Source organism: Aythya ferina, assembly GCF_964211825.1.
Source record: "Aythya ferina genome assembly, chromosome: 17".
NCBI lineage: Eukaryota > Metazoa > Chordata > Aves > Anseriformes > Anatidae > Aythya > Aythya ferina.
In genome coordinates, this window is record NC_140316.1 from 12151459 (window position 1) to 12179313 (window position 27855).

The 27855-nt window shown below is 54.8% G+C and overlaps 1 protein-coding gene across 11 annotated transcripts in view; it reads left to right on the top strand.

Annotated features, from left to right (window-relative positions):
* Window positions 1-27855, top strand: part of NCOR2 (nuclear receptor corepressor 2) — a 223944-nt gene that overhangs the window by 63892 nt on the left and 132197 nt on the right. For 9 of the 11 annotated variants that reach the window (XM_084539360.1, XM_084539364.1, XM_084539369.1 and 6 more), the window contains 2 exons: window positions 12468-12595; window positions 21410-21590. In XM_084539360.1, the coding sequence (XP_084395486.1) occupies window positions 12468-12595; window positions 21410-21590 (309 nt within the window). Of the gene's footprint in view, window positions 1-6907; window positions 7034-7405; window positions 7583-12467; window positions 12596-21409; window positions 21591-27855 lie in introns of those variants that run through there. The other 2 variants (XM_084539370.1, XM_084539371.1) reach the window with 2 other exon arrangements.

The following is a 27855-nucleotide window of genomic DNA, read 5'->3' on the forward strand; positions in this document are numbered from 1 at the left end:
CGCTGACTTTGGCCTTTTTCAGCGTGACCTTTTTCACCCTGCACCACGAGGGGAGCAGCATCCTTTCCTGGGTGTGGGCTCATCGCTCCCCAGCACGCCTGTCCTTGGCCCTCAGGTCCCCACGATCTTTTCCATCTTATCTTTCCCCCTATTTTTCCCTCCCTCCCTTCCCTTTGACCTGTGCTTTCATCTCCCCATGGATCAAGCCGTAAGCTGAGCCGAGCGCTGGCCGTGCTTTACTGAAGACACTGAAGCTCTCATGGGTTAATTCACCCAGATCCGGCCTTTCCCTTCTGTGCCCTGTCACTCACGTCTGTGCTTGCTCATCCTGGATGTTTGAATGCTTTAGGCTTAAGCCCTTAATGGAAAAAAACTCTCCTTAGTGGAACAGCTTTAGTCAGCTCAGGCTGCTTAAATGAATCTTATTAGGTGCTGGAGTGTGGCGCGCGCTTGTCAGGCTGCTCTCTGGAGCCAGCTCGGTGGCGAGCTGCAGCCGGGAGGGCGCTCAGTGAGCGAGGTGACCTCGTCTCGGGGTTACCTGTCTGATGGTGAAGGCTGCTGAACTGTAAAGCTCCTGCTGTGCCGAATTCAAGGTTTGACTTGAAAGGCTGGCAGTCCGAGGGATGTCAGCAAAGGGGTGAAGTTCCCCTGTCTGCCCTCTTTGGGCTTCAGCAGAGCAGCGCGGAGAGCAGAGCCCGAGTTCGGAAAGGCTTTGAAATAGAAATGTAAGGAGGGTGCAAGGCGAGCTCTTGGCTGCATTAACTGGCTCATCTAGCTTGCTTGGGGTCTGCGTGCTTCTGCACAAAGAAGCTTTTCATCCAGGGTATGAGACAGGCTGACCTGGTTTGATCCAGCGGAGATTTGCTTCCATCAGTGTGAGCGTGTTTATTTGAGAGGTGGGATGGGAACGAGAGCGTTTGTCTGAACAAGAAAATCCCAGTTCTCTTTTTATCAGGAGCAGAATGTGCCCAGGTGAGCAAGATCTGCTGTTATGGCAGAGCCAATTTAAAGACAAATCCCAAAGCCTGAAGACCCAGGGAGGAGAAGGATTTTTGGGAGAGCACAAGCGGCTCCTCGCCTTGGGGTTGAGCCCTCGTCTCCTGCCAACACACACTGCTCCCCTTCGTGTCGCAACAGCGGGACGACCCAAATGGGGCAGCTGTTTGCAAGTCAGAGCTCTGGGTTTCTCCAACCTGTCCTGCTGCCTGGCTAGAGTGAATACCGGTTTTATTCTGTCCTATTAATGTTGGAAGGCGGTGCTGGCGTTTGCTCCTAGAAGCTATTTTTACAGCCGGGCGCAATCTTCCACAGTTACGCGATACCTTTCGGGTGTCTGCGGGCAGGGGAGGTTGAGGTTTTGGGATGGACGGCCAGGAGGATCCTGTCGCCCGCTCGGGGGAAGCGTGCCAGCCCCGGGAGATCGAGCACACCTTGCTTCTGCTCGAGAGGGTGGAAGGTGCTCCTCGGGCTCCTGTCCCCGCGCTGTCTGCCCTCACCCTCAGCTTCTCACCCCCGTGAGCATCTCACCTGGTAGTGCTGGGGCTGGGGCTGGTCCCTGCTGGGGTCGGTCGGGAGAGGAGAGCCCAGTCGCTTTGAAGTCTCTGCGCTGCTTAATATTAAAAAAAAAAAGTCCGTGGTATTTGCTCGCATGTCTTGGCCAGGTCAGTCCTGTCATGGGGTGTGTTTGCACAGTGAGAGCTTGTTTGGAAGAGAGCGAGGGAAGCCAAAACCAACCCAACGCTAGCGTGCCTTGCATCTAATTAGCTCTTGGTTCTGGTTTGCTGCATCCCACGACAGCCTTTCATGAGAACCGGGAATTTGTCAGCCCCGGGATCCTTCCCCTGGCTGGGGAAACTCCCTGGGTCACCTCCTCCTGGGCACGTGCGTGGGGCTGAGCACAGCAGGGCCGCAAATGCCATTATAACACAAATAAATAATTACAGCCCAACTGTGACGGTCGCACCCAGGGAGATGCGGTGCGGCAGGAATCCTGAGCTCCGAAATGAGCCGTGACATTATTTTAGGCTTGGAGACACTTTATGAAAAGTGATTTAAAGGATTGCAGCTGTTCGATTTCACAGATGAGGCAAGCGAAGAGTGGGCGTTGTGGAGGGGCAGCGGAAAGCAGGCCGGGCATTTTTCTTCTCCCATCGTACAAAACCTGGGGGGGGGTGGGGGGGGAGGAAAAATGTGTTTGAAATGAGCAAACAGAAATGTGCCGCGTACAGATGGGCAGCATCTCCCGGCAGCCAGGTCCAGGAGTTGCTGCTGTGTTCGTCGCTGATGGAGAAGATCCAGCAGCGGTTGAGCAAGGAGTTTGCTGCCTGCTTTCGCTCCTCGCTGCCAGCTCTGGGGTTGGGCTGCGGGCCCGCGGGGCCGGATCCAGCCCGAGCTTTGCGGGGTGATGCAGCGAGCTCTCGTCTGCAGGGTGGGTTGGTGCCCACCTGTAGCGGGGCGTCCTGCTCCTCGCTGACGGGCACCGGGTGCCAGCAGCTGTCAGGGAGGCAGACGTGAATTTGCTGTGCTGCCTTACAGTGACCGCAGGTTTCATTCCATCTTACTAAAAAAATTACTCAAAAAAAGACTGACGAATGTGCGTGCTTTTAAAGGTAAGAAGGAAGCTTGGTCAAAAGGTTCTGGTTTAGTTGGACTCCTTAATTTTACTTTTTTTTTAAAAAAAAAAAAAAAACAAAACACTAGGGTGGGTGGGTTTTTATTTATTTTTTTTCTGAAGAGGTTACATGGTTCTTGGCCAAACTGCAGGGGAAATGTTTTTGTTTTCCATGTTAATTAGCTGTGATATTGGGGCGTTGAGCTGGTTTCTGTCACACTCAGCTGGGGAACAGCAGAATTGTTTGAATGCCCCACGACCTTCGGCTGGAGGTGCACAAACACACGACTTACACTCTTAACCTTCTGATGTGTCCGAAGTTCATGCTCTCAAAGGAAACCTTGGCACGAAGGATATTCGTTTTCAGGCAACCTGCAGGTATTTTCTGTAAACAGATCCATGTCCCACGTGTACAGCACACGGCCCCTTTTCCTCCAAAGCCTCTTGGTGATGGATGTCCCCTGGGGGCAGAAGGGTTCCCTGCTCTTCCTCCCCGGGTGTCCAGCCGCTTGCAGTGCCCCGGCGGTTGTTCTGCTGGTGGTGCCCTGATGTTTTGCGGTCCCATTCCCTTCAGGATGCTTCAGCAAGGTGGAAACGTGAGCTTTCCTCTTCCTTAACCCCGTGCTCCAGCTTTCAAGGACTTCATGCTTCTTGCCGTGCCACCTCTGCTGTATGGGAACAGCCCTGTGAGCCTCTGTAGTTCCTGCATTAAACTTTGTTTGCAAAACAGCACTTGTGCAGCAGCCTCCCCGGCCGATTGTTTGGTTTTTGGCCAGCGATAACTTCTGCCCTGTGTGCCTGAACCAGCAAAGAGCTCGGTGCAAACCGGTGTGGTGATGTGCTGTCCTGGCCAAGCGGTGGCCTGGGGGCAGCCTGTGCCTTCCCTGCCCAAACAACTCCTGGCAGCTGGAGCAGAGCAGCTTCAAGCGAGTGTCTTGTTGTGGAAGGAGCTGCAAGTTCCTGAGGTGGCAGGAGCTGGCTCGTCTTCGCAGGGAAATGATCAGTGGCAATGTGACATCAGGTAAGCCCGGAGAGAGGCAGCGTGCTTGGCATTACAAGCACAAGGCGCCCCTGCTGCAGTGTTGTTTTTCTCGGAGTGGTTATTCACTCCTTTATCTACTGGAAGCAAAATGCCAGTCTGTGTCAGCGCTCCCGGAGCTTGCAGAACGGAAGAGTTCACAGTGCCAAATGCTAAAATCCCCCGGGCTGCAAGGAGCCTTCTCCAACCACCTCCAAGAGCGGATAAGAAAGGCTCCTGCTACTGTCTGCGGAGCTGAGCAGGGGCTGATTCCTGCCTCTGTCTGCCAGCCTGCAGCTAATGGCCAAAGGAGGGCAAAAACCTACCTTGGAAATCCCCCCTCCCATCAGCTCCGTCACGAGAGCTCAGGACCATCTCTCCTGCACTGCCCTGAGATTTGCTCCGAAGTACTTCATGAGATCGGAGCAGCTTGAGCAGCGGTTTTAGGAAAATTGGCTTTGTGCTCCGGGATCGAGAGAGCTGGAAGGGAAGGAACAGAACACCTAATTCCCTGCCCTGGGGTCTCTCTTGCAGTGCCAGGAACAAGGAGCTGGCTTACGGGAGCTGCTGTGAGCAGGGCTCGTTTTCCCCAGCACACAGCACTTAGCCAAAACAGCTCTTTTTCTTCCAGCTATTGCAAATGTCTGTGGCTGCTCCCTAATCTGCTTTTTGGGCATGGCTTGATGTAGAGGGTACTCCTTTTGCTTTTGATTGATCTCGAGGTTGTAAATCCGCAGGGAAGGAAAAAAAACCTGTGCTGCCTGTGCGGTTTGGCATCGGTAGAGACCCACTAATGCCCCTTTTGGAGACGTGCAGCGGTTTTCTGTGCTGCCAGCCTGCCTCTGGCTGTGTTGCTCCACCAGCCTCTGCAGCCAGCAGGGTGGAAACGCCTCCTGCAGGGTTTGGGGCTGCTTCTGGTTGGCACTGTTGGCACATTTATTGAAACCAGCGAGCAGGTCGGGTCCCTTGACCTGAAGAACTTGCTGTGGGGGCAGAAGGAAGCGCAGCTGAGGGCTGAATGGGGGACGTGGATAGGCAGCAGGGTCCTGCACAGCCCCCCAGGTAGGTGATGGTTGGTGTTACGTGTGGTGGGAGATGCTGGGGGGCTTCCTGCACAAGGGCTGTGCTGACGAGCAGGGCAACCTGGTGTTTTTAAGGTGGAAGTTTTGGGTTGTGGTGTGAAAAGGGTTGCTCATCCCACAGGAGCGTTGATGACCCCGACCATCTCCTGGAAGCAGAGCGTGCGTGAGGGATGGAGGAAGGGCAGGTGGGACGCTCGTGGCTCGACGGTGTTGTCCCAGTGGGGACAAAAGAAGGGACCAAAAGTCTCGTGATGGAGAGAAATCCACGTGCAGCCCTGCAACAACCGTGCTGCTGTTCTGCGCGCACCTCTGGCAGTCAGGGGTGCAGGAAGGCAGCGTCGCCGAGAGCTGCCCCCGCCACGCCGCGACCTCTTGTCCATGGATGGCACACACAGGACATCAAAACAGCACTGACAGCCCTGGCTCGCTGGAGAGGGAGGGGGAGAAGGCGTCAGGACGGGTGCGTTACTGTGCAGCTGCTGCAGGCGCTAATGGTGCTGGCAACAGCCTCGGCCCCAGCGCGGGGATGGCAGCAGAAATCGATGCCTTCCAAGAAGAGGCCACGCGCAGTGTGGTCACCTCCTAAAACAAAAGGCCAACTCAGCAGCGTCTGAGAGATGGATGGCAGCGAGGCCGTGTCGGAACAATGAGGGCGTTTGTCTTCTCGGCACATGTTGCATCCCCGTAGGCAAGATAAAAATGCACGTATTCAGGCAGGTTTTTATTGCTGACCTTATCTCCAGCAGGAGAGCTGATCGTGGAGGAGCTGTTTGTTTTTGTTTTTGTTTTTTTTTGTTTTTTGACTCTGCAGCGAGCTCCTCCCAGCGTTTTGGGGAGGATGTGGGGCAGACAGCAGCGTGCTCGGGGCCAGCCTGCTTTGATCAATAACCACCTCCTCTGCGCTTCAGCGGTGACGATCTGCAGAGGTTTCCTCTTGCTCCCGGAGTCGATGGCTCTCTGCTGTGCTGGGGCAGCAGCGGGCGCTCTGCCACCGTGCTGGTGCCTCCCAGACCTTCCCCCTTCCTCCTACCTGAATCGGATTTGGGCAAAAAAAAAAATTGTTTTCTCCAGGCAGCGGCTAAAAAGTGCATTTCTCGGTCTGATGAGCAGCTGCTGCCAGCGCCAAGGGGTATCCAGGCACCAGAGAGCTTTTCCTTTTATTGCTAAAATAGGTCACACTTGCTGCTGGCAGAAAGAGATTTAAAGCGACTTCTGGTTTTCAGAGTACAAAGCGGGGGGTGAGGGACATCTCCTGCACCTCGGGGACCCCCTGTTTCGGGCTGGTCTGCTCGGTGGCACTGACGGTGAGCCCAGCTCCTGCTCAGCCAGGGTTAGGTAAAGCATCCTGAGCAGCATCTCCGCGCAGGAGGTAGCTGCTGGATGGTCTCAGGGCCTCGCAGGTTTCCCGTTTGGGTTCGCCACTCAGTGCTGGCGCTGTGCTCGTGGGTGTGGGAAGCTCGGCTCAGCCTGCTCGACCTGCTGCGTGCTGGGTCGGGTGCTCGAGCCCCAAATGCCACGTTTGACCTCGCGGTCTGGCATGTCACCTCTGGCCGGCCTGGTTGGCTGGGGAGTAGCTCAGGGTGTCAGAGGGTGTCGTTTGATGTGGGGAAGCGAGCTCTGCTGGGAGGCGAGCAGGGCACACCGGGGCAGTGGCCAGAAAGTGCCCTGCTCTGCTGGCCCCGTGGCCCGGGGGGACACCAGCCCCTCCAGTGGGTTCCCCACGGGTCAGAGGCGTCCCCAGGACAGCACGCGTACAGCTCATGAGGCCTCATTATCTAAAAATCAATCAGGGGACACTTCACAAATAGAGGAACAAACAGCAGTGCGTTGTTTTTTTGGCTCCCCCTTCGCACGGCACCACCATCGCCGGCCTCATTCCTGCCCAGCCCCAGCAGGTGGCTGCGAGGTGGCGGCTCCGTGCAGCGCAACGCCGGGCAGGCTGGCGCCGAGCAGCCCCTGAGATGGTGCTCGGAGCCCTTGGCTTCGGATTCGCGGCCCTGGAGGCTCTCCTGCCTTCGGGGAGGGGGAGCCCAGGGGCCGGGACGAGGGCGTTGTGTGCCGGGAGCCCCGTGCCGCGGCCCCGGGAGCTGCCGCCGCCTCCGCGGCGCGGCGGAAGCCGTGATTAGAGGCGGCTGCTCCAGCGAGTGCCACCCTGCGCGCGGAGCCGGCTCAGCTGGCGGATGTGGTGAGTGACCCCGGGACCGCTCCTACTGGGTGTCGGTGCAAAACAAGAAGAGTGGTGGTTTGAAGCGGAGCCGTCTTTTTATTTTCGCACTGAAACTCGGAGGGGAGCTCCTGGTTGCTTTCGCAGCTGGAGACGCGGTAAGCGGCCGGGGAAGGGAGGTGATGCTTTCAGGCAGCTCGAGCTCTGTCGCAGGTGCTCGCCTGGCTGCGCTCGACATCTCCGCGGGCTCGTTCCTGAGCTGCTTCCCCAGGGAACCCAAAGCGCTGGGTATTTGTACTTTGTTTTTCTGCTGGTGGGAGGAAGAGAGGAGGAGTGGTTCAGTTTTGTTGTTGCGAGACCGGCTCTTCCTTTCCTCCAGCCTCCTTTCTCTGGGGTCTCGCGTTCAGGGGCTGATTCGTGGTCGGACGCTGCTGGCCGATGCCCCGTCCATGTGCCTGTGCTCTTTGTGCTGCGGGTCAGAGCCCGGGGCGCTTTCAGCGTGGCTCTGAAACCTCCTTCTCCTCCTCTAGCTGGAGGTCAGGCAGCTGCGAGCAGGGGGAAGAAGCGAGGCACGCCAGCAAGTGCACACGGTCAAAACAGAAAGCGAGAGGCGGCAGCAAGGCTGTGCGGCTGCGTGCAGTCGTTGGTGTGGTACGTGGGTTATCCCGAGGTCAGAGGACACGCAGGATTTTGCTGGAGAGCTTACGGTAGGTGAGGCAGCAGACCGAAAGCTTCTGAAGAAGAGTTTAAAGATAAGAAAAAGCTTTTCTTTCTTCCTTTTCTCCCATGGGGTTGTCTGTGTTTTTGTGCCACTGAAGGCTTTTCTGTAACGGCGCATTCAGTCTTCTGGCTTCAGACAGTTTGATTATTGTATCTAAATGAGCCTGATAGACTCGGGTTATTTAGGGTCACAGGAATTACCAGGAAGGGGAGGGAGACGGCGCTCTCGGTGCTGCAGAATTGAGTAATAACACAAAAAGACCTTGAGACTGAGCGCTTTCATCAGCTCCCCCTCCCAGCACCTCCAGGCAGGGGAAGTGCAAGCGCCTCCCGCCTCCCTCGCTGGCAGCGAAGGACAGCTTGCTGGAAGGCTGACGGTGCCAGAGCACCTTTTCAGTCTGCTGCATGAAGAAGTGTATTTTAATGAGGCTGCTTTTGGCTTGTTAGCATTTTATTTATCTAAACGCTGGCCATGCGCTGCACCGCGCCATGGTGGTGATTTATGGCGCTGTAGGCACTCCGGGTCTGCCCGTTTCGGGCGATGCTGTTATTGCTGGCTCGGCCCCGCCGGCCCTTTTTTGTGTTGTGGGGCCAGGAGGAGCTCAAGGGGGTCTGCTGGGGAGTGAACCCAGCCCCTGCAGAGAGGCCAGGGGCTCGCAGCAGCCTCTTGGCCTGAAGCCTGCCCGAGGCTGCTTGGGGCCGCAGCCTGGCTGCTAAATCACCGTGCAGGGTACGCGGCGGGCGCCCAAAACCTGAGGTCCTGCAGCTCTGCTGGCAGTGGCAGCTGTCTGCCTGCATCCCCCACCCCCTTAGCGGGTTTGGTGTCCTGGTGGAGAAGGGCTGCCCCTCCTGGGGGGTCTCTGGCAGCTGTAGGGCAGTGCAGCAGGGCACCGAGCCCTGGAGAGCTCGCTCCTGGATTTCACCGAGGTGACTTGTTCCAGCGCTACCGCAGGTGCACAGCTTGAAAGTGGATAACGGAGATTTTCCTTGTCATTTTCTAATTTTACTTAGCTGGCTTCGCCCTAAGCTTTGGAGATGCGGCTTGCTGGTTTTGAAGTGTCTGTTCCTTGCACGCGAGATTGATGGCCTGGGCCGGGGCAGCGATCCAGCATGGCGTAATAGCAGGTGGCTCGTGAAGGACGAAGAGAGCAACGTGTTTCTGGGCTGGAAGACAGAGACAGCTCGGCCTCTTCGCTGCGCCTGGATGTCTAGCTGCTCCCAGGCACACAGGGGTCCAGCCTTTTTCTCCTGGCTGGGTGCTGTCCACAGTTTTCAGCCTGCCCCCTGGCAGGGTGCTGCTGCCCCTGGGTCCCCACGCCTGTACCTAAGGACAGCTTCATCCCCCCCGTGCTCTGTTGTAGAGGCATTTTGGGGGAATATTACTTAAAAAGCTGACCCCATGGGATGCTGTACAGACTGGTTTCCACCTCTGTGGGTTAGGATGGCTGCCCCTGGGCTGTGCCAAACGCCAGCCGTGTTCTGGTGGCGTGGGGCAGGAGCGTAATCCCCAGCCTGGGAGCTCAGCCTTGGCATCGCCTTGCACGTTCTCGATCCGTCTGCGGCTCCAGACGGTACAGTCATGGTAGAGAGGAAACTCTGGCCGGTTTGTTTATCCTCTGCCTACGTCGTTGGAGCTGACAGAGTTCCTTTCACCCAGGGTTGTATTTTTGGGAAGCTGCTGTTTTATCAGGAGAGTGATAAGGTCTCGAATTTGAAACTTCCCAAGTGACTTTGGTTGTTTTGCTTTGGTTTTGTTTTGGAAACATTCTCCCTCTTTTGGGACAGTAAAGAAACAGAACTTCTATCAACACAAATGGAGAAGGTGCTTGCTTCGACCTTTTGCTCATCGTCTCCTTCTCTTTGCATCTCTTCCTGCCTTTGGGAAACCCCCCTCCTGCTCCGCAGAGCTGTTGATGTGTCAGTGTACCTGGCATTCCACTCTCTTTCTCTTTTCTTAATTTCTATTCCATGATGTTTACAGAGCTTATGAGATTCAGTAAAACGTCCACTGGTCACAAAGTACCTCTGTGTGGGAGCACCTGAACCAGAAGGAGCCACAGGAAGGAACAAAGGGAAGGAACAAAGTCCCACCAGGAGGCAGTGGGCAAAGGGGTATTGAGGGCCATGGAGAAAGTGCTCTGACCCCTCAGTGGATCTGGGGGAGTGGGAGGAGGCTTTGCAGGGGGCAAGAAGAGATGCAAAGAGACGAGGAGGGAGAGCACGAGCAAAAAGTGTGAATGAGCAAGACCCAGCAAAGCAACGGACAGAAGAGGAGCAATGTGCAGCTCGGGGCTGCGGAGTTGTGAGTTGCCGAAGTTCAGTTGTCCTTGAGCGGGTGCCAAAACAGCCCTAGAAACTGTGGGTCCGGCTGTGGGGTGAATCACATCGTGCTGTGGTGTCGGGGCACTTCTGGACCCTGCTGCCTCGCTCCTGTCCATGCGTGGAGGACGCAGCATCGCTGGCGGCAGGGTGGCTCCTGGTGTCTGCCTTCAAAACGCGGCTGAACAACGTCAAGGTCTCCTCAGGAGGCAGCTCGTAAACCTTCCCGGCACTCGCGTCTGAAAAACACAGCCGTAGCTCACAGTGCAATTTACTGTAGTAACTTTCGGAGCAATTAATCCACCTACGCTGTGCCAGGTCTCCCACGGTTCCTCTGACAGTTCGTCACGGGGCACAGGAGTTTGTCAGGTTTAATCCCCCCTCGGTAGCTTTTCGTGTTACGGTTTTTTTTTCTTGTAAAATCGAGCGCCGATGGGAGAAGTGGAGCTGAGCGGGGAGCATCGGGGGACACCTGGAAGAGCAGAATTGGTGCCCTTGGTGCTGGTGCCAGCGAGCTGTGCCCGTGGTCCCGGCCCCGTGGTGGATCGAGCCTCTGGGCCGCACGAAATCCTCTCCTGGAAGAGGGCAGAGGAGGAGAAGGCGAAGAGTGTGGGCACAGGGAAAGGAAAAACAGATGGTTCTCGGGACACTCGAGCCTTTTCTTTTCTTTTTTTTTTTTCTTTTTCTTTCTCAAGGGCACAGCCTCCCAGACGGGTAATTCTCGTTTGTACGCCCACAGCAGGTGCCTGGCCTGCTCGCGGGCCCGCTGGCGCGCCTTCCCAGACGGCGCGTGGTGGTTTTGTGTGCAGACGTCAGGAGCTGCACCGCTGGCTTTCCGCGTTTTGTTTTAACACTGGGATGAGTGTGAGCGGAGGGGAGCTTGCTGTATGTGGGCAGTGACTCTCCTTCGGCCGGGACGTGGAAATCCAAGTGCTCGAAGTGCTCCTGCCTGTCAGGTGTTGGAGTTTCTCCCGGCTGTGGCTGTGTTTTGGTCCTAGGACCTCATGTACGGGGACTGCAGAGCTAAGAAAAGCAGCATGGCAGGGTAGCTCCCTCTGTAGTACCCGGATTCATGTCAGAAGCCAAAAATCCCTGATCAGATGAGCCGGGGGTGTCCTGCTCCTCATGCCATGAGGCCTCCCTTGCTCCAGAGCTTGGGGCCGCCTGGGGCCTTGGTTCCTGGCCTCTCCTCGGGTCGGTCAGGGCAGCACCACCACAGCATTGCTTCTGATGCTGGGGAAAGATAAACCTGGCTCCCAAAATACCCTGCTATGCCTTTCGGACACACACCGCCCCCTTCCTCCTCCATTTCATCTTTGACCTTCTTGGCTTTTGCGTGAGCGAGGCTGAACTTGGGGCCGGGGCTGCGGTTCTCTTGGCTCCCCGTTAGGAGTGCTTAGCGTTTTTATTTTGCTTCCTGGCTTTCCAGAAAGCTGCTGGGCAAACACGTAGTTTTATCCTGCGTTGGCCAAAGCTGCTGGGCCTTGATTGGAGCTGGAGGGGAGCCTGGCATCCAGTGCTGGGTGCTGCATTCACGTCCACCTCGGACAGGGCTCTGGAGGTGCCGCCTGGTGCACTGCAGGCTCCAAACCTTCCTCTCCCTGCCACTCAGCCTCGCTGGGGCTCGTCCCTGCTGTGCTGGCGTTTATCAGTCTTCATTACATCTGATCAAATAACGTCTGCTGCAGCTGTTCAGCCTGAGAGGTTTTTCCCCTCCCAACTGCAAGTACTCGGTGTTTTATTTGTTGGGTGTTTTTTTTTGTTTTGTTGCTGACCCTGGTGTTGCTCTCTCTTTTCGAGGCAGTTGGAGCTGCTTTTTCTTTCCTTTTTTTTTTTTTTTGGTGTCATTTTGGGTGAGGACTGTTCGAAATAGACTCCCAGGTGGGATTGGTTCTAATGTAAATATGTGTCAGTGTTGCCACGGATATTCTGTTGCAGGGCTTTCTATGCCATTGCTGAAGGTCTTAGTTAATTAGATGATTACTCTTCTTTTCTGGTCAAGTATCTATCTGCAAATAAAAAATAGCAATTGAAACGTAGCTGCTGAAATGCTGTTGCTGGAAGCAGTCTGTGGCACAGAGCAGGAGGGCTTCTTATTTAATTAAAGTCAGGAACATACTGTACGGTACTCTCCAAGGGTCAAGGAACAAAAGGGACGTGCACATAATAAGTAGCGAACTATCCTTTCAAACCCCTTTAGCTCAGCCCAGGGGGAGCTGTGTTTAAAGGGACCTATTGAGATAACATTTGTGCTTCTTCCTCTTTTTTTTTTTTTTTCTTTTTTTTTTTTCTTTTTCTCCATATGGCTGTGTGGAAGCTGAAGGTATCCTGCGACTTCTCACTTTATCCTTACCTGTTCTTAGTCTTGGGTTTGAAGCCATCGTCAGAGCTGCTGGGGGTGCCAGAAGTGCCAGCGTGCCTGCTCCGGGGCTGGGGCTGAGCTCCTGCCTGGGGGCTGTAGGGCATTGGCACGGCTCCTTCCGAGCATTTGGGGTTCACAGCTTTCCTGAAAGTTGCCCTTGTCCTAACGAGCTGTTGTGTTTGTTCCTGCAGGATGTCGCGCTCTTAGAGTACCAGCATCATTCCAGGGATTACGCTTCCCACCTCCCGCCGGGGTCTATCATGCAGCCGCAGCGGAGGAGGCCGTCCCTGCTCTCCGAGTTCCAGCCGGGCAATGAAAGGTACCGGGGGCTGCTCTGGGGCCATGGGGCACAGCGACCGTGTCAGCAGGGTTCATACAGACCTGGGCAACTTAAACTTATTACCTGGTTACTTACTGGTACCGACTGCACGCAGGTGCTGCGCCTCTCTTAGCTAATGCAAGTGGCTCCTTTGCCTTCTGGCTTCTCCCCTTGCACTGTCATACGTTTTAAAGACATCTTAAACAAAAAAACCCTCCCCGCCACACACACACACACCATCTGTGAAGCTGCACATCGCTGTGTAGCTACAGCGTGCTGCGTTAGCTCTCTCCAGCAGAGAAAATGTGCCGTTGGTTTTGGTGTGTGGCTCCCCGGGCTGAAGGGAGGGATGAGAATAGCTCGTTGCCATTAAGCACCTCCGCTTCCTCTTCTGTTGCTCTTCCTCCCCGTTTTCGTTTGGTTTTGTTTCTCTTTCTGTATTCCCCTCGCCACTTTCTCTGAGGTGCTGCTTTCCCTGCCCGATGCCCTTGCGGCTCTCCCCGTGTCGCTGATCGCTTTCGTCGCCTCCTGCGTCAGGCTCTCGGTGTCTGGGTGTGCAGCTCAGACGAGTGCCATGAGGCTCACAGTGCTGTAGCTGCATTAACCGCGGGAGCTGATCTGTTTTAAAGGCCATCACTCTCGCTCTCTGTTTCATCACAAAATGCTGCTCTCTCACAGTTTCTCTTCTGCATTTGATGCTTAGTGGTTTTGCAAAAAAAAAAAAAAAAATTGCCTGGAAGTGAAATAAGAACCTTGCAGCCGTAGGTTTATGCAAAGCATTTTTTTGATGCTCGCTCCCTAGGCTAAGAATAAAAGTAGTGCAGAGTCACTGAGCCGCTGCCTGTGGCCAGCCAGAAATGAATCTGCTTCTCTAAAATCGTAATTGTTAGGGGAGAGGAAAGGCAGTGGGACTGGATGAGCTTTGAAGTACCCCCCCCCCAGCCCAACTATTCTGGTATGTCTCAGGCTGCTGCATGAGTAAGGGCGCAGAGTAACCAGGGCACCAGGGACTTGGCTGGAAATGCCGACAGGCCCCTCTATTTCTAGTGGGATGGATTTACCCTGGTGCTCAGCAGAAGCAAAACCGTGATAATTTGGAGGCAAAAACCACTCTCCCAAGTTAGTTGTGCATATGCCCTACTGGACGGGCTCTTCTGCATTGTGGACAGGCCCGTGACCCTTGCGTGTACAGAGGGGTAATGTCACTTTGACAACGAGTCGTTTACGGCTGCGTGACACGTTGCCTTGGCTTGCTTTGGTTCCCCAGCGCCGACTTCTCCTTAGCGCAGTGTAACACGGTTAAGTTGGAAGCAAACCAGGCTCAGCTAAATACGGGGGAGATGGGTAACGAGGACCTGGCAACATGTTCCTGCCTGCTTTTGCTTTTCACACTAATTATGGTTTGCAGAACAGAGAACCAGTTCTGCTCTCCAGTAAAACGAAGGTTTCAAGGTCTGAATATGCTGTTAAAAAAAAAAAAAAATACAGATCTTGGTGGTTCTGCATAACTGAAAAAACAGCTGCAAGCCCTGGTGTGTGCTGTGCCACAAACCTCATCTGTTGTGGTCATCCAAGCATCTCCCTTCAGCTTACAAACGTTTCAAACTCCCCAAACTTACATTTTTTTTGTTGTTGACAATCACGTGGATTGTGGGCAAATGTTAATTGGGGTTGTCAGGTACACAGGATACGCATCCAAGCGGTTGTGGTGGTTGCCTCAGCACTTTCAACCTGAATGTTTAAGTTTTGGCATGCTATAAAAAGAATTCTTTTTTAATGACAGCCCCAACTTACTTTGCATCCTTTTTTTTTTTTTTTTTTTTTCCTGTAGCATCTGAAGAATTGAACTTTTGCAAAAATTAGACTTGATAATAAAGCTAGCGTTGCCACTTCAGCTTAGCTCGGTTGGCATCTTCCACCAAAATGCTGGGATATAAACTTAAAAAAAAAAAAAAAAAAAGACAAAAAACAAAACCTGAAATTGTGCATCTGGGGACGCAAAATGAGGGGTCTACAGAAATTTTCAGCCTAGTGTAATTAATTATTGAAGTCATTTTAAGTCATGTTGAGGTCGGGGAGGTGCTAGTCTATCTCGCAGAGCTGTTTCTCTGTGTTTTTAGGTGCCGTGCTTTAAAACCTCTCCCATGGCTTTGCTTTTCCATCTTTGTAGCATGAGGATCCGCTGTAAAACCGCGCCTGATGGAGCGTAAATGGAGCCCTTGGGGAGCGTGGTCGCTCACCTGAGAGCTGCGGGGCCCCGGGGCTCCTGGAATGGGTCGAGCTGGATATTGATATGGTGATATTCCCCCCAAAAAACCTAACTTTGGGTCTGCCTGCAACGGAGCAAAGGCAGGAGGAGGGAGGGCGGTGAGAGCAGCCGTCTCTGCAGCTGAGTCCCCTTTGGCAGGTTCACGCCAGGCGCATCTGTAAGCACTTTGGCTTTGTTCCTGGGCTGGGATTGATGGGTTTTGAGCAGAGGCAGCTGGCTCTCAGCGTGAGGGGCTGGGAGGGAGGGAGCGACCAATGGCAAACAAATAACGTCTGCAAAGCGGGCACGGGGGAATAAATAGAGGGAAGCACAGGGTGTGCTGTGTCTGAAAGGAGGAATCTCATCTGGGGTGAGCTGTGCGCTGCCCTGCCTGGCACGCAGCGCTGGTGGGCGTCAGGCATTTGGTTATGAATTTCCAGGCTGCTTTTCCTGCCTTCCTCCTCCTCCCCTCCAAGCAAGTGTCGGCTGCAGGGGGGGGGAAACCCTCCCAGTCCCCTCTGCTTTGGGTACTGGAGAGGAAGCAGCCTGTCTGGTGGTGGTTGTGCTGTCTGAAGCTCTTCCAGGATCACTCCCACCCCTTGAAAGAATAAATTTGTGAGTGCAGTGCAAGTGGAAGGTGGTTAGATGGGCTTCCTGGAGCACCGCAGGATTTTTTTTTTTCCCTCTCCAGGCTGCTGTCTTGTTGTGGTCACTAAGGAATAACCCGGTGAAAAGGGAATTAGCAGTGGAGCATTTAATGATTTTTTAGGTACAGATCAGCTGCTGGTGGCAAAAACTCGAGTGGCAACGTGCCGCAGGGACTGTCTCAGGGCCCCATTCCTAAGTTTCGGGTCAGTCAGCCCTGAGAGTCGTCATCATCCCTTGGTGGACGGGCAGAGACCCGAGCTCCCCGTGTAGCATTCCTGGCTTGGAAGAAGGGAAGGAAACCCGAGCCCTTCGGCATGCGCTGCTATAGGGCCGCCTGGCTCCGTGCTGCTCCGCAGGGATGTGCTGCTTTCCTTGATGACTTTTTTGGTAGCAGGCTTTTTCTTGGAAGGATCCAGCGACTTCCCCTTAGCTTGTTCAGCCGGCTGTGCCAACTGGACTGCAGGAGCGAGGAGAAGTATTTCAGGATCCGCCGTTGGTACAAGTCGTACCATGAATGCCTGCAGAGGAATGTCCTGGCAAGGTGACAGGGATTAGGTTTTTTTTTTTTTTCTTCCTCTTCTATGTGTATTTTGATCTGAAAGGAGACAAAGTGGATTGAGTTAAACAGCAGGTGCCAGTGGGGCGAGGGGGCTGAGAAATCAAAGACCCGGGCTTTTCTGGCCTCGTGCGAGTCACAGTTTTGAAGCGAAATTCCTCGTCAAGGCAGGAATGCTGGGGTGGATTATGGCTTCGCTGGCAGAAAACGTGGCCCTAAATAAATGGCATGCATGTTAACGCGGTGTATTCCGCCTTTGTCCAGAAGAAGATGAGTCACTATTTTCGTAGGAGATTATTTTACCAGTTGATGAGACCGTGCTCTCTTCTTGGAGTCTTTCTGCTCAGCAGTCGGAGGAGGAGTTGGAGAGGAGTTGGCCCAGCCTTCGTCTGAAGCATGATATTTGGGATACGTTGAGCAGCTGCCATGCTCCTGCAGCCACCCGAGATAGCCATGTGCGATCCAGCATGAGAGCAGGCCTAATTACTGCGCTTATTGGACGTGATTAATCCTTCTGGCCGAGGAGCCCGAGGAGTTGTGGGAGGCTGGAGCGGGTGGGGAGCCGGTGCAGCGTGCGTGGCCGCTGGAAATACAAGTAATGTGCACTGCTCAGCCTTCATCTGCACCAGGCCAAATGGCACCAACTGCTCCGGAGTTAACAGCGCGACCAATCAGAGTTTATTTATGGCCTTTAATTAAAGTTTCCATTTTTAAAGGTGACCCTTTTCTCCGGAGCGAGCACCGGCGCGGCTGAAATCCCCTGCACAACCGTAGATCTTGGTGGCTTTTCACACTTCAAATCGTGTTCTGGGAGGTGGATTTTTCTCCCTCCTTAAGTGAACGTGGGAAAATGTTGGCTGGAGAGGGCAGCTGCTGGCGCGTGGGTGCTCGGTGCTGGTGTCATGCTGTGTCCCACAAGCACCCGCTGCTCTCCGTGGGCTGTGGACACATCTGTGTGTGGGCACAGAGGTGACCGAGGGGCCTCGGAGGAGATGTGGGGACACCCGGCTTCGTGGGACTGGTCCCTGTGCCACGGCAGGGAGGTGTGAGGGGGAAGCTGGGCTTTGCCTTGGCTGCCGTGGAGGTGTAACAGCTGATGGAGCAACTTCTCCATGCGTAATGTTGAACCAGATTTGTTTCTAGGGAGGAAAGGTGATCTTGTGCTGCGGGCAGCAGGTCTGGTGAAACACGGGATGTCCCTCAAGTCATTAGGGCAACGAACGCTCCAGTGACCCAGGACTGCCAAGGGGTTTTTTCAGCAGGACTCCAGATTCGGAGTGTGTGAAGAAAGGTGAATGAGGAGCACGTCGGGGAGCTGCAGGGACACACAAGTATTCGTCCTCCTGTGCGAGCCTGTACTGCTCTGTGGTACGGCGCTGAAGCTTTTCTGCTGGTCCTGGCCATGAATAATTCAGGCCCGCTTAAATATGCACGTTTTAAAATAAAGCATCTGCTCCCATCAGATCGCAGTTGGCTCGGAAGAAGTTGGCTGAGGGGTTGACGTGGGGCTGCCGAAGCTCAGCCGCCTGCCCGTGTGTGCGGGAATGCAGGAGCACGGCGAGGACACGCTGGGGGAAACCTCCTGGCAGCAGGGACCTGCAGGGCTCGAGCTGGTGTCCTGGAGCATCGCGGTGAGCAGAGCGTCCTGCTCGGGGCCGTCCTGCACCTTCTGCTTGTGAAGACACAGCCCTGCTGCTGGCAGACGTGGCTCAGGGCGTGAGAACTCCACCTTCCCTACCCAGACAAGTCGTGCTGTTTTTTTTTTCTCCCCCCCTCCCTCTCCAGCTGTATGACAGAGGGAATATATCAGCCGGCCCCCTGCGTGTTTTTCTAGCTGCCTGGTGGCAGGTTTGCTCCTACGAACCCTCTGGTTTCTCTCTTTAACAGGTCTCAATTTGCCCGGTCTCCTGCTCTGGATATCATTGGCCATAAAGAGCTCGCTGAAACCTCTTGCAAATCTTAGCATTGGCTATAAATAATTCACTGCAGCACTGGTGGTTTTCTGTAGTGCTCGCTCATTTTATTGTCTGTCTGTACCTGTGGGGGCTGGAGATATTTTTTTTTAGACTTATTTTTGGAGACCGTTTCCCACCAAACCATCTCAGCCAGAGGAAATAAACAGCTGCAGCGAGGCTATCGTTTACCTTCGCTCTTGTTCCAAGAGTCGGCGAGAGCCAGTTTTCCCACCTGCCTGTCTTTGGCCCTGTGATGTAGGGAGCAATATTTGTGGATGGAAGCAAAACTTAAAATGCAGCCTTGCTGGGAAGTTGGTGGGAGCCTGCCTGGAGCTCCTGTTGGTGTTGGGAGCCCCTGGTGCTGAGGACAAGTCTGGGTGAAGTCAGAGGGGGCTTCTGCTTCGGGGTCTGCCTGCTGCTGCCACCTTTGGCTTCTTGGAGGAGTGGAGAAGGGGAAGATCTGAAGAAAGGAGGGGGTGTGCTGCTCTGCAGAGCAGGGCAGTGCTCCCGAGGTGGGTTAAGGGGGTGGGAAGCTTCTCTTTGACCTCAGGAAAAGTTTGTACTTGCCCATTTCCCTGTGATTTAGCTTCAGCAAAGTAAGGAAGATAAAGGTAAGCTCCATTTAGATCTAATCAGGGCTGCTCCTACAAACTCCCCGAGGGCAGCTCGGAATGTCTGCTTGGAGCCTCTCTCCCAGGTGATGGATGCGCTCAGCCTCCTTTATACCCAGCTAGCACTCCAACCCCTTTTTAACCCGTTTTGTGCTCAGATGGTTCTGCTGTAGGCACGACGTGGCAGGCGGTGTTTTCCCAGGCTGTGCTGAGCACCTTGCAGCTGCACGATTCCAGCCATTTACGCCAGGATCTGCTGGGGAAGAGACTTGGTCTGTGAGTCACCCGGCTCTGCAGCTGGCGGTGGGCAATTAACTTTTTAGATTAGCAATAAACCAAAGGTCTCATCTCGGGTCATCCCAAGCTTCTGGCTCAAAGCAGAGCTGCGTGCAGACGGCTGGGCACGAGGGCAAACCCTAACCCTGGTGCATCAGCAGGCTGCTCTGCTCCTGCAGGTCGAGTTGGGTTCGTGGGGAAGGCTTCCAGGTGAGGACTGACCCGCCCCGCTTCGTAATTAACGCTGGCGTTTGTTTTATTTCACTTAATGAGGCCTAACTCCCCTGCAATTACAAACTCTCTTTCTCTTCAGCCAAGTAGGGATCTCTGGAGTACGGCAGCCAGGTGGGAACTGGTTGGAAAACGCAGCGAAACCCCAGGCTCGGTGTAACGGGACGGTGGTGTGTTAGGCAGGGCTGTTTTTATGCTGATGGCAACGTCACCGCTGCGTAAAAGTGGGTTGGAAGGAGCCGGCTGCGGGTGAGGATGTGAGGAGTGAAAGGTGTGAAGGCTTCAAGCAGGAGCCTTTCTGCTCGCAGCCGGGACAGGCTGGGCGGGTTGTGCCGGGCAAAGTCATCCTGGGAGCGGCTGGAAATTCCAGTGCACGGAGCTAACAGCTCCAGTGGATGTGGAAATGGAAATAAAACAGCACCCTGCAACGCTGCAGCTGTTCTCCCCGGCATGGCCCCAGCCTCACTGTAAGTAAACTGCCTCCACGAAGCCGAGCGGTGCCCTTGCCTTAAAGCCACGTGCGTTGGGTGCAGCGCGTTGCAGCGCGCTCCTGGCAGGTCTGGGAGCTGTCCTGCATCAATTAGCAGCTTCTTGGTAACACAGCCTTTAAAAATAATAAAAAAAAAAATAAAAAATGGGAGGGGGAGAAGTGAAAATAAATCCATCTGATTTTTAATTGCCGTGGTACAGTAGAGCCTTGGGTGTTGGAATATTTTAACACCTGCCCAGCTCAACAGTTGCTCATTGTTACCGGGCTTTGCAGCAGGGCCTGAATCGGCGGCGTGCAGCTGCGGGCGGGCAGGGTTTGCACAAGGGGTTGGGGCAAGCCAGCAGGAAACTCGAGAGGTGCCACGGGATGGTTCTGGGCTTGCTGAGGAAAGTTGTGCGTTTGGAGCGGGAGAGCGTGCAGGTGAGCTGTGTTCAGTGCCAAACCGAGGGGCTGCTCTGCTCTCAGCCTGCATTGGTTGTGTGCTCGCTCTGTGTGCCCGCGGCTCGGGGTTTGAGTGGCAAAAGCAGAGGCTCCCTGCTCTCCCATCCCCTTTCTGCGGGGAAGGAGGAAGAGGACGAGCCAGATTCTGTTTCTGTGTGTCAGCAGCAAGCTGGGCCCGACTCTCAGCGCGGCGCGCCTGTGCCAAACCCACAGCAGCAGAGGTTGGCCTGCGCGTGCTTTGGGACCAGTGCTGGTGTTTAAATGGAAAAAAAGTAAAAAATAAAAAAATAAAAAGAGTGGGTGAGACAGAAGCAGCCGTGGCTCACATGCCCAGAGCTGGGCAGGGTTTGGTAGGGGAGCACAGCGGCTGTGCGTGCTCCCCAGGAAGGTGCCCAGGAAGGAGGTTTGTGCCAGGTGCCACCTCCTCCGATGCGGTCCAGAGCCCTGACAGCCTCTGGGGGGATTCCACTGCCTTCAGAGGGCTCTGGCTCCTTCCCTTGCTGTCCTCCTCCACGAGGTGTTTAATGAGCTAGGTAAAACTGGGAGTCAGCAGTCCCTGTCTGTGGGTGGGGGCCGAGCCCCATACAAGACCCCCATCTGCTGTGCTTGCCCTTGACAAAACGCCTCCCTCCCTCCCTCTCCTTTGAGTAGCATCAAAGGCATCAGCTCGTCCTTTGGTGGCTGGGAGGATGCTGGCACCACACAGCTCAGGAGGACTCCAACAGTCTTGCTTAAGGGAGAAAAAGAAAAAAAGCCTTTTTTTTTTTTTTTTTTTTTTTTTTTTTCCAAGGTTTGAATCTTCTGTGTTTCATTTTAATTTTTAAGAGAGACATCTGCATGAGGTGTTAAAAACACCTTTGGAGCTGCTTCAGCGAAGCTGATCCTTGGGCATAGTAAAAGGTTTAGTGTATTTTTGTAGGATCCCTTTACAGCTCCCACAGGAGAATCCTGCTAGGAAACGCAGAGCTACAAAAAGTTTTATGCTTGTTTAAAAAAAACACAAAACAGTTTCCAGGTATTACCAACTGCGTCGCATTTAACAGGTGAAAAGACGTTTGGGCCTGATGTGAGTACTCAGTACCGCTGCTATCGCTGGGTAACACCTCGATGGCTTGCCAGGTCTGTGTCGGGTACGCGCAGCTGCACGTGGCCCCTTTCGGTCCTCCTCCGTTTGAGGAAATAAATCCCTACCCTCCAGCCGCAGAGGAGGGTGCGTTTCTTCCTCGGGATGTCGTCTTTGGTACGAGATGCTTCATCCCTCCTTCGGGAGACGGGTGAGCCCTCTGTCCTGCCCGAAGGGCTCGTGTCTTGGAGCCTGGTGCCTGTTTTCTCAAGTCTCCTTTCCTCTCTGTCCCCAGATCTCAGGAGCTGCACCTGAGGACCGAGGCGCATTCCTATCTCTCCGACCTGACCAAGCCGTCAGACCTGGAGTTCATTGAAACGAAGCGGCCGCGCCTGGATCTGCTGCAGGACCCGCTGCTGCGGCACTCGCCTCTGCTGAACCAGAGCCAGCAGGCAGGGACTGAGGATCTCTCAAAGGTACGGGGACAGCGCTGCGGGAGCTCTGCACTTCGGGATCCCTGCCTTGTGCAGAGGGGTCTTTGGGGCTCTGCCGCTGCTGAAATCCCTGTAGGTGGTGGTTCCTGGTGCGTCATACGGAGCTCGGCGTTGTTGGATGGCATTCAGTGAGATGGGGGGGACAGTTTGGGGGAAAAGGAAGGCATATAGGGTTTTCTCCTCAACCATTATAGTCATGGGCCTGTGTTTACCAGGCTATTAAATGCACCAGAGCGTTTGGGAAGTTCCTGTTGGCTGAATTAGGGTTGGTCGTGTCCGGCTTTTCTGGATGCTGTGCCTTGATTTGATTTTTATTTGACCTTTCTCATTTATCACATCTCTTTTATTTAATATTGGTGTTTGAAGGGCTGGAATTGGTTGCTGGTGGTTCCTTAATATAATCTTCCCCAGGAAAGCCTCCCTTGCCTTAGTCTCATGTAACGCAGCAAATTGTTTACATGCAATTGTCTCCTCTGCATGTGTGATGAATAGTGCAGAGAAAAATCTCGTGCTCGGGTGCCTGTTCGGATTTAGCTGTGTGCTGTCGGGGTAAGTTGGCTTTGGCTTTGCCCTGAGCTCGGATGCGTTCGTGGCTGGCAGGAAGGTGCTGCTGTGGGGCTCCAGCACCGTGGGCACTGGGGATTAATGCAGCTGCAGGGTGGGCTTTGGAGCTTTCTGAGCTGCCAGTAAAAGGGAAGGGAGGCTGGCAGCCTTACCCAGGGTGAGAGGGATGTTTTCCTGTATCACCGCGGGAGCTGCTGCAGTAACCTGTGGGCAAGCAGCTCTGCTTGGCAGTGCCAGGATATTCAGACTTCTCCCCTAATGGGCTTGGTGGGCACGATGTGAGGCTGTCCTGAGTGAGAAGGAGGTTTAACCTGGGGAAAATAAGGATTCGGATTCTGAGGGAGGCGTGGGCACATTCCTCGGAGGAGAGGGCTGCGGTGGCCGAGCTGCTGCTGCCGAAGAGCCGCGTTTGAACCGCGAAATGAAAAACGCACCAGACACTTCAGCTCTCCCTCCTTTCGCTCTCGATAGCGTGTTGCCTTGGAAAAGATGCCTCTGAGGGGCCGTGGCCCTTTTCCATTCCGTTTTTGCTGCTCCCTCGGAGCTGCATCTTGATGAGGCGGCGCCGAGCCCAGCTGGGAGCCTGCTGCCCCTAGCCGCGAGCCGCACCGCGGTGGCGCTGAACCGGGGAGGGTTCTCTGCGGATGCTGGGCTGGGTGGCTGATGGGGAGAATAAACTGTTGGCCCTGAGACAAAAAAATATCCTCTCTCCAAAGACGTGAGGAAACCAGGACAGCTTTTCTGTCTGCACATTATTTCCATCAGCAGTTCTGTGCTGCTTCTCACCGGAAAACCACGTATTGTCTCAGCTATTTGTTCCTAATAGGCAAAGCCACTCTTGAGGCATTAGTTGCCGAGTCGAGGGGCTGCATTTACTTCTTGGTCTGTGACACGTTTCCAAGAATTACATGCATTTTATGGGGCTTAAAACATTTGTTAATGAAAGAGAGTGAGAAAGCTGGGCGAGACAATTCAGCAGGACAAGATTATGCTTTTAGCGGAGTCATTTGTAATTTCTAAGCCTGGGAAGAGGAAGAAATGGTTGGGAAGTGTCTGAGTGGAGCACAAAACTGGCAGGGCTGTTTCCAGAGTGAGTTTGACTGCGGATGCTGTGAGACCAGGCTGATCTCGGCGCTGTTAAGTGGCTGGGAGCAGCAGGCAAGCCTGGGGTGCAAAACCACCCCTCGGAAGGTCTCGCTGCCTTTGCAGCTTTGGAAGTTGGGTTAATAGCAGTCTTCTGGCTTCATTACTGAGCAGCCATCCTTACAAACTGCTTTTGGACATGAGGGTTGTGATAAAGCTCGTGCAGTTAATCCGTGCATCGCTCTGAGCCTGTTTGAGGATGTGCTCTTGGTGTGCTCGTCCAGGGGAAGGGTTGAGAACTGGGACTGATCCTTGGCCGTGAGCTCTGGACGTGTGCATATCTGGGCTGTTTACACGTCTAAATCTCCTTTTTGCCTCCGTGCTCAGCCAGCAGCAGCAATAGCTGATAAAGACCTGACGAGCAGCTGCGCAGGGCTCCATCACTGCTGTTAGTCGCTCTGCGTGTCTGGTGTGACCTCCTAAAACGAGACAGCACGGTGCCTCCCTTCCAGCAGCTACTCTGCCTCCTCCAGCAGATGCTGGCCCTTGCTTTGCTTCTAGCAGCACCTTCATCTCCCTGCTCTCTCATCCCATCCACCTGCTCTCAGGGTCCTTCCATGAGCTTCGCTCCCTCCCCGTGGGCACAGGGTGTTGCTGGAGCCCCGCAAGCTGCACGGTGGTCGGAGCAGATGCAGGATGCCTGGACCAGCGATGGGAGCATGCAGCCTGGAACAGAGAGAGACAGAGAGAGAGAGAGAGAGAGAGAGAGGTGCTATTCCTGCCTCCGCTGCTGACTCAGTGCGTGACGGAGGCAGTCGATTCTTTATCTAGGGCAGCTTTGCAAACTGTTTGAGCTCTTGGGGTAAAACGCACCACGTGAGGCGAGTATTACCAAACACACTGGTGCTTACTTAAACAGTGTCCTAGGAGTCATCCGCTTACCCCTCACCCCATTCCACGGTGCTGCAGTCACGGCGTTGCGAGGAGCTCCGTTTATTCATCGGTGCCAGGAGTGCTCTTTGTGGTGGTTTTAGGGATGGAGCTAAATGTTGCCCAGCAGAGCGCTCCCCAGCCAGCACCACTTTTATAGGGGGTTTCTGCCTTTTTTTGGGGGGCTTATCGGCCCCTGTCAGCCCCGGGGAGAAGTAACACAGCCCTGTACACTTCCAAGGCCATTGGTTTGGGCCCTGAGCTGTGCTGTGAACACTAACAAAGTAATTGACGTGGCAAATCTGGGTAACAGATTCTGGAGTTTTTCCCATTAACACCCCCAGAAAAGAAGTAGACCCTTTATGGCTTTTATTCATCGCTTCCTCATCTGTCTTTCCCAAATACAGCCGGGCCCCTTTTACCCCGTTCCGGATAACAGCAGCCTCACTTAAGTAAGGATGGGTTTGTAAGGCGAAGGCGATGTCTGTTATTAGATCAGCTCCGTACGTCTGGAGAAAACAGGCATGCTTTGGGGGCAGTGAGCCTCTCAAAAGCAGCAGCTTTACAGCAAAGTCGCAGTTGTTGTAGCAGAAAGAACATTACCTGCTCGTATGAACCTTGGTTTGCTCATATCCTTGAGCACTCATATTTCTTTTCAAGCCAGAATCAGAAGGCTGTCTTCCTGCCTGCTTTTCCCCACTTGAGCATCTCTTTCTCTGGAGGCGAGGTGGCTGTCACGTTGCTGCAGGGCACTGAGCCCGCTGCTGCTGCTGCTGCTGGATGGAGCCAGGTGAGCTGAGGCTGCGTGGGGGGACGAGAAATGAAATCCCCTCCATGCCCTCTGTGCTGGCATGGGCTGACATTGCCTCCAAGAAGGTGCTCCCGTGAGCTAGCTGAGAATAGCCAGGCACAAGTAAAGCAGAATTGCTTTTTCTATCACTGCGAGCACGGATGGGAGCCTTGCCGAAGAGCTGCCGTGCCGCGGATTTGCCGGCCGTGCTCTTGGCAGAGGTGCTGGAGCTGGCTCCCAGGACCCTCGGTGGCGTCTGCGTGTTCTCCAACAAAGCCACGGACCTTTGTCACGTAACGCCAGATAAGAACAGAGCCGGCTGCTCCCCAGCAGGCCAGCCGTGTGTCTGCGTGATGCCCTGTCTCTGTGCATCCGCGCGTGCTGGTGCTGCGGGCGGTGCTGCCCCGGGTCAGCGTGCTGCGCCTGGCTGCGCAGAGCCTGCTCGCTGCTCCGCAGAGCCGGGGGCCAGTCCTGCTTCTCCCCTTCCCTTCCACCTCTTTTTATTCCCTCTGCGCTTCCACTTGCTCTTCCCATTTCTGAGACTGCTTTTCCACCACGTATGTGGCTCGCTGCTCTTCCTATAGGATGTGAGTCAGGCGTGATCTGCATGTAGTCCCCTCGCCAGGCTGGCTGGCTGCACTTCTTGGAGCCCGTTGCTCCGGCAGGGCCGTGCTGCCGGGGAGCCCTGTGGGATCACGGCTACGGGGCTGGGCGCAGGAAACCCGAACCTCGCTGCCGTGTCCGCCCTGGCAGGCCGCTGGTCACCGGGTAAGTCTCTTCCCCTTTCTGTGTCTCAGATTTCCCCGTCTGTAGCAGGGACAATGCCACTTCCCTCTTTTGTACAAGAGTTAACAGCTAGCGGTGGAAAAAGGCTGTTAACAGGCCGTGTGGTGGTGGTGCTCGGACTCGGCTTTACATTGTTGGGGGGTTTTAATTTCTTCCCTTTCTGCATGAATGTTTGTGTGGCGCTGTGCACTGGAAGCTGGGATAGGAAAAGAGAAGGTGGGACTCAAGGAACAGGCAGCAGCAAGGCCAGGAAATATATATGGCAAGCAGAAATTAGGGCAAAGGGCATTATGCTTTGATGCACATTAATGTAGCTTTAAAAGCAATTAATTGAGGAAAAAAAAAAGGCTGAATTAACATGTTTAAAATGCATTTTTAATGATGCGTTGCAGCCAGCACCGTGCATGCCAAATTTCACACCGGCTGCCCATTGCAGAGCCCCGTTTCCAACAAGCTCCTGGAGCTCTGCGGTGCGGTGGGAGGGCGCTCGGCCAGCCCCTGCTCTCCTACCCCTGCCATGCACCGAGGGCACTGCAGGAGCCTTTTGGGAGCCCTGTTCCTGCTCCCTGCTCCCTTCCTTGCCAAATGTGCCAGGGTTTGGGAGGGATTTGGGGCTGGGGACTCCAAAAGCAGGGGTTGCAGAGGCTGCAGCTTCCCTCCTGCAAGGGTTTTGCCTGGCTTCAGCTCGGGGAGGTGCTGGGGGGACTCGGCGCTGGCTGGGACCCAGTCTGCAAGGCGAGGGGAGGTGGGTGCCTCCGATCCCAGCGCCGCTAGCCGGGCTGGTAAATCACCAGGCTCCTCTCCGCTCCGTGCTTTCTGCGTGGCTTTGTTATGGGAACATTGATCTGTTGCTGGGATTAACCTCTCAGAGTTTCCAGTGGGCTGGTCTCACAGTTATTAATGAAACTGGCTGGAACTTGTGTTGACCTTGGCAGAGGCCCCACTTGGCTAGGAGGGAGCTGGCAGAGGCATAATCTCTAATTGAGTAATCCAGCGCAGGGGGAGGGGAGCGGAGGGGGTGGAAGCTCAGCAGCGCTTTGAACTCGGCGAGCTGCGGCGCTCGAGCAGGATGTGTAGGAGTGGGGCTCGCAAACTTGCTGAGCACGGCGACCTGCGAGGGAGCGAGCGAGGAGAAGCGAGGCGACGGCAGCGTGCTCGCATCAGCTGGGCGGCTCGGGCTCCCCCTCCCAAGCTCTGGCCTCTTCTCCCCGCAAAAAGCGGAGCTGGATCCCAGTGCCTCCCCAGATTTATTGCCGTGGAACAATGGCACGAAGCGGCTGGGTGATAGAGCAGAGCTGCGAGCCTCGGCCCTCCCTGGGCGCGTGTCCTCCTCCCGTAGCCTCCCAGCCCGTGGCATGGATTGCACGGGGCTCTCCCTTCCTCTCCCCGGGTTGGTTTGCGCTTGGCAAAAACAGCTCCGGGCTTGTTGGTGGGGCTGTTGATGAAGCTGGGGAGCCAGTGGTGATGTGGGGCTTTTCTCCTTGTCAGATTTACCCTGGTGGGCAGGGAAAGGCCGCAGACTCTGTGCCCAGGCAGGGGATCCCAAGGCACGGTGGCCACAGCCTTGCAGTGCTGAGCCACAGGAGATCAGGCTCCCGATGGAGAGAGGACACCCCAAATACTTCCAGCTCCCTGCCCTGCGACAGGTGAAAATGCCTCAAGTGTTTCACCACTTCTTCTGTCCCCCTTCCCCAGCAGGGAGCAGCGTTTCTTACCAACTCCCTTTGCAGCTGCCTTCTCCGGAACATGCTCGGGGCTTCCCCCAGGACCAACCGGTCCCAAACTGGTGGTGCTGTTGGGCATCCAGCAGGAGTGAGCGGCATGGGGCTGTCGAGCTGGAGAGCTGTAGGAGCACCCCAACACAGCACGCCGAGCATCCACCCATCTGCCACGCGGCTGCTCACGCTGTTGTCTTGTGCCTGATAAAAATCGAATTGCAGAAATGATCCTGTGGGGTGGGGGAGGACTTTGCGTTAGGGCAGCAATGATTCAAAGCTATTTCTGGGAAGATGAGGGAGATGTTGTCATTCTCGGTTATTCCAAACATATTTAAAAGCTGAAATATTTGCATTGTTCATGCTGTCACGCTGCAAA